This window comes from Plectropomus leopardus, unplaced genomic scaffold (genome assembly GCF_008729295.1).
Source record: "Plectropomus leopardus isolate mb unplaced genomic scaffold, YSFRI_Pleo_2.0 unplaced_scaffold18717, whole genome shotgun sequence".
Classification (NCBI taxonomy): Eukaryota; Metazoa; Chordata; class Actinopteri; order Perciformes; family Serranidae; genus Plectropomus; species Plectropomus leopardus.
This window is the reverse complement of record NW_024620183.1, coordinates 1-5936: the sequence shown is the minus strand read 5'-3', so window position 1 is coordinate 5936 and position 5936 is coordinate 1. Positions and strand designations below refer to the sequence as shown.

Genomic DNA, 5936 nt, shown 5'->3' with positions numbered 1-5936 from the left:
TCACAGGCCTTAAACCTCTTGCAGATTTAAAACCTAAAAACTTTTTCGGGTTTGAGTCAGATCAGGTTTGTATTTCCAGCCTGCTTTCCCTGAATACACACACAGAACATCCCGATACAAGCCATGCTTCAAGGGGTTAAAGAAAGAGCAGACTTCTACGCATTTGATCCTGTGATACTTTAATATATGGTTGGGGGGTGACGTAAGGATAGCAAACTCTTCCTGAACCAACACACACACACACACACACACACACACACACACACACACACACAAACACACACACACAGACACAGACACACAGACACAGACACACAGACACACACACACAGACACACACACACACACACAGACACAAAGACACAGAGTTTGTCGTCTCCTCACCAGCTGTGGCTCCTCCATGTCGTATTTGCGTATGGACGACATGAACTGCAGGTGTCTGTTCTGCTCCTCCAGTGTGACCACCTCCTGCTCCCTGTCCTGCAGTCGCTGCTGAGCGCCTGCCAGCTCGTCCCTCAACCACTGATTCTCCTGACAGAGACGACGCACCTGAGGAGGAGCACAGGTTGAAAGAGAAGGTAGAGATGACAAGGAAGGGGGAGGTGAAAGAATGTAGGAAAGAGAAAGAGAGAAATAGGGTAAAAGTAAAGGAAAGATGATGTAGAAAGTGTGTAGAGAGGGAATGGACAGGAGGAGAAAAGAAAAGACAGAAAGGGAGAAGGAAGAGAGGAATGAGTAGTTGGAGATGTGGAAAGAGGCAGAGTAAAAGAGGACAGAGGCGTGAAAGGGGGTTATGAGTAGAAGAGAAAACATAAAAAAGGATTTAACAGTCAGTTTGCTGAGTCATGTTTAATTTCATACAGCACTTTCATAGAGTTAAAAAAAAAGTGTCAGAAAATCTCCCATCTGTTCATCATCTCTTCTCTCCTTCTTCTCTTTAAAACAAACAAAAAAAACTTCCTGTGAAAACTCACCTGAGCACGCAGCTTCTGTTTCTCCGCCTCCAGTGAACCCAGATGAGCCGACAATGCCATCATCACCTCGAGGGACGACAAGCATGACGTACAAATCAGAGACACCTCAGTAATCAAACTAACATGAAAAGCAATTTAAGGCATATTTTCCAACTTAAAATATTATTTTATTTACCTTAGGGCAGAACTATTATAGACTTATTAACATGTGTAAGTATATTTGCACTTTTGCACGTGTCTGTATGTGTGTGTGTGTGTGTGTGTGTGTGTGTGTGTGTGTGTATGTGTATGCATGCATTAAGGGTCGATCAATATTGGTTTTTCAGAGCCGATACTGATTTTAGTACTTAATGAGACCAATACCGGATATTTGGAACCGATATACATTTACAAAGAAAAAGGAACATACTGTATTTCTGTCAAAATTTAGAATTTGGCATATAACAAACTCCAACACAAACCTTTGTTTAAATGCCTTTAGCAAATGTTTAATCAAAACTGAAACTTTCAACATCAAATACAGCAAGTTCCCAGCCCCTTTATTTATTAAGTTCAGTGAAAATTTTTATAAAAAATGAATGAATGATTTTAATGGCAATCATTAAAATAAAATGCAGATTTAGTTAATGGCCAAACAGCCGAATATCGGTCTCAATAATTGGCCAAGCCGATAATCTGTCGACCCCTAAAGTGCATATGTGCATGCAGCTTTATAAATGTATTTTTGTGCAGATTTTGCTTTTATTAAAAAGGATCTTCCCCTAGCTTTATGATTTGTTTTGAATTCATTTTGAGCATGTTTTTTGTCCAGTGGACTCATATGAATATCTAATACTGTAGAGACATGGCTGATTGCGTTAGAAACTAAAAGTTGCTACAATGTGCTGCAGTGTTATAGCGGCTTAATCACAGAAAATATGTCATGACGGCTTTGCCTCTATTCTCCTCGTACCTGTGCCTCGCTCAGGCCCAGCTCTATGCTCTCCAGTGATTGGCGGATGATGTCGCTCTTCTCCTGCTCCACGCTGCCACTCTCTGGCGCCGGCCGTCTCTCCATTGCCTCATGCAGGTTCTCCAGCAGACTGCGGTTCTCTCCTCTCAGCGCCTCCAGCCCAGCGATCACCTGCTGCGTGTTGCTCAGAATCTCCTCTGCCGACAACATGGCTCCAACTCCGAGGTTGCTCCTCTCACAACAACTGACCTGGGAACAGCACAAAGTAGCAGCAGTATTAGTTTTCGTGTTAAAGGTGCTGTAGTAGTAGACAACCCTGTCTTCCAAAATTTGAGGAATGTTTTTGTTTTTCTGTAGCACAACTTTGCATACAAACAAACTTTAAATCATATCTGCAAATATTTCTTAATTGCAGTATTTAAAAGTCAGTATCTCAATCTTTCAGTGTCAGCTTGGCTTAAACTCAGCTGATGAATGCAGTCTCACTCCAGTGGTCCTGAGTTGGGGCTGGGCAATTATTCATTCATCATTCATTCATTATCCGTAACCGCTTATCCTGTTAAGGGTTGCAGGGCTGGAGCCGATCCCAGCTGACACCGGGCGAGAGGCGGGGGACACCATGAACACACTGCCAGACTATCACAGGGCTGACACACACAGACAGACAACCAATCACGCTCACATTCACACCTGTGGACAACTTAGAGTCACCAGTTGACCTGCACATCTTTGGACTGTGGGAGGAACTCCATGAAAAACCTTGCTGACACGGGGAGAATATGCAAACTGTACACAGAGGGCCCCCAGCCAGCCAGTGCGTTCAAGCCTGGGACCCTCTTGGTGTGAGGCAACAGTGCTAACCACTGCACCACCACGCTGGGAAAATTACTGAATTTATCAATTAATCAAATTTTATTTCCAATTACAAATCTGTCTTCCAACGATTATGAAAACAAGGTGATTGAGATAAAATGGTTACTGTGCCACATTCTGTTTCACAATGATGCTCTTGTTTTGTCTTGTGTAAAAATCCAGTGAAGCCTTTTCCTTTACTTTAAAATCCACTGATAAAAATCAATTAATGCATGATGTTTCCAAATTCAATAAGTAATCATGTTACATTGTAGTGATGTCAATACTGACCATGATTCTGATTTTTGCCATACAGGAGCTGCCCTATCCCGAGTCATTTGATAAAAGCAAAAGCCAACATTTAAGACATAATTAAGTATAAACAGTGGAAGATATTTGGATGTTGAGTGGGCCAAGAGACATAAGAAACTGAACGAGTGGGTTAACTGCAGGATGAATCTTTTTTTTTTTTTTTTTACCTCTTATTTGTATTTATTTATTTATTATTATTGTTTGTACAGCCCTTTGAGGCTTGCTATGTGATAGGGCTATAATGAGTTTTAACTTAACCACCCTGTAAAGCACTTTGGCTTGCCTCTGGGAAGGGATATTCAAACTGCTTTGCTTTGGGGCCACTTTTAAAAAATTACAAGAGGCCAGGACCCAGTCGCAATAGCCCCATACATGTTTCTAGGATTTTAAGACGTTTCTAGAAATTTATGGAGATTTAAGGATTTTTGCATGTTTCTATGATTAGAGATTTCTTGGATTTTAGGAAATTTCTCAGATTTGAGGACATTTATAGGATTTTAGGACATTTCTATTTTAAAACATTAGGAGCTTGGCTGGGATCTCTGTTGTGGGTTTGGGGGATTCTCCAATGGCACTTTTTTTTATGATAAACAAGCTCTATTTTGATGCTGACACCCTATGTATACTAAAAATGTAAAAACATTTCTCAGTTTATTTTTATTGTGAATTAGAAAATGATTGTCACCTGGCACCCCATCGTGGGCCACGTTTGGCCATAAGTTGAGTATCACTGCCTTCCAGGATGAAATCTGCTATTTGCCTTGCCCTTTTCTAGCCTGTAGACTGATTTATTATTGACTCATTAAAGTCACTTCAGTCATTAGATAGAGTTCACTATATATATATATCATTGTACAAAAACGTTCAAACATGTTTTTTACCCAAATACTGTTTCCATCCAAGGACTAAAATTCAATACTTTTACTTCTAATATTCAGTACTGAGAAGCTGCAGAAAATAAAACGATCACAGTTACAATACAAGCTGTCAGCAACTTTACAGTCAAACACATGATGGTTTTCAGTTCCCCCTTCTCTGAGAGAAGTGAGCATATGTTATAAATTGCGGTTTACTAAACCAGATTATTCTATTGGCTTGGTTCTATTCTGTCACAAACGACCTCAATCTTGTCCAAATATTCACAAGACACACAGTCCAACACTGAACACGGACATGTGCTATAAAACAAAAACAACACAGTTGAACAACTATTTATCCATCTGACCATCCAGTGACACAAAAGCTACATGTAAACAATAATTTAGTCTCTTCTTAAATATTTTTAGTTAACTGCGGATTCCATTAAGCATTCAAATATATGAAAACACACACATAGCCCCCACACACAGTCTCCATGTGCTTTGCTTTACTGTGGGCGCAACATGCCTAAGGGTCAGTTTACCAGCATGTCAGGAATAATGTTTTCTTATGCAAATTTAAACCCAACACAAACCTCTCTGCTGATATCATGACGACTGCGTCACGTTACGAGATATTTTAATTAATTTGTTGGTGGACACATAATCGGATACATTGTACAACAAGTGGTCGATAATTATGCTCTGAAACACGATGTAAACACTCAGAAAAACACTCAGGCGAGCTTCATCTCAGATCCACATGAACAAAAAGTTATTTATAGCCTACCTGCTAAGTCCAGGCTCCCGCGGCGTGGTTTCCTCTTTTTGTCCACTCTGAGCTTATATTATTATTTTTATTTGGAAAGCGGAATCGGTCATATGCAGGGAAACATCTCTGCTCACTGTATATTTCAGTTTATTGACTGTTAAACAGGTGGGACGGTAAAAAGTAGAAAGCTGTAAATGATTCACCTGCTGCCTCCTCGGCTCTCAGCTCCTCCTGTCAACACAGTTAGCATCAAGCTAGCACAACAACAAATCCAATTTCCGCTTGTCACCTTCAAAGTAAAAGACTAATCAAAAGATACCGACGGGTTTTTTTTTTTTTTTTTTACAACTTATCTAAATATTATTCCAAACATAAATTTTAAGGTCCAAAAATAGTTAACATGGGGGGAAAAATTGATACAGCATATATATTGTTATATTGTATCGCTATATCAAGTTTTTAATCGTAGAATTTATTAATAGTTTAAATACAAATTAATTTTTATTAGCATGCAAGAATAATAGAATCAATTGCTTTTTCATTCCACTAGATACAATTTGCTACCATTAAAATGACTTTGGTGAGACTGAAATCTTTCTCCCACATAAAACGTGATGACAATGTTACCTTTTGGGTACACAACTTTCGGCTGAAAAAAAGTTATTAAATCTTATAATATTGCAATGTATGTAATTGCAATATTCAGGTTCAAATGAATGCAACCTGTACAGCAGCAAAATGACACATACACATTAATGCAGCAGACATATTAATCCCAAAACATTCCCTGACAGCAAATATTTTACTGTAAAATGAAAAAAATTAACTTTTGATACTTGATACTACTTGATACTATTTCTCTGTTAATACTTACATACTTTCTGGTAAGATTCTAAATGCAGCACTTGTATTTGTAGTGGATTTTTTTGTGTATGTGATATCAATACTTTTACTTGTAGTAATATTGGATATGTGTGTCAAAAAAATTACTTGTAATAATAAAATTAATTAGATATCTCATAAATTGAACCATGATGCATCATTTACTAAAATTTCAAACATATTTGTTATCTGGCAACAAGAGTGATGTTTATCTCGCCTCTGATATGGCAGTTGTTCTGTACACCTAATGCGTCCAATAATCTTTATTTAAGCTTTAGTATTTTAAGTTCAACCTAATGTGTAAATGGGCAGTTTAATTCTAATTCTAATTCCAG

At 38.5% G+C, this 5936-nt stretch overlaps 1 protein-coding gene across 1 annotated transcript; it reads right to left on the bottom strand.

The window, feature by feature from the left end:
* Window positions 1–384: 384 nt before the first annotated feature.
* On the bottom strand, window positions 385–4938 carry LOC121965130 (kinesin light chain 1-like; the record flags this gene model as incomplete). Its single annotated transcript, XM_042515293.1, has 4 exons — window positions 4738–4938; window positions 1927–2175; window positions 975–1040; window positions 385–549 (listed from the first exon to the last, which is right to left on the bottom strand). Coding segments are annotated over exons 2-4 (441 nt in total), but the record flags the coding sequence as incomplete, so codon positions are not given.
* Window positions 4939–5936: the final 998 nt, after the last annotated feature.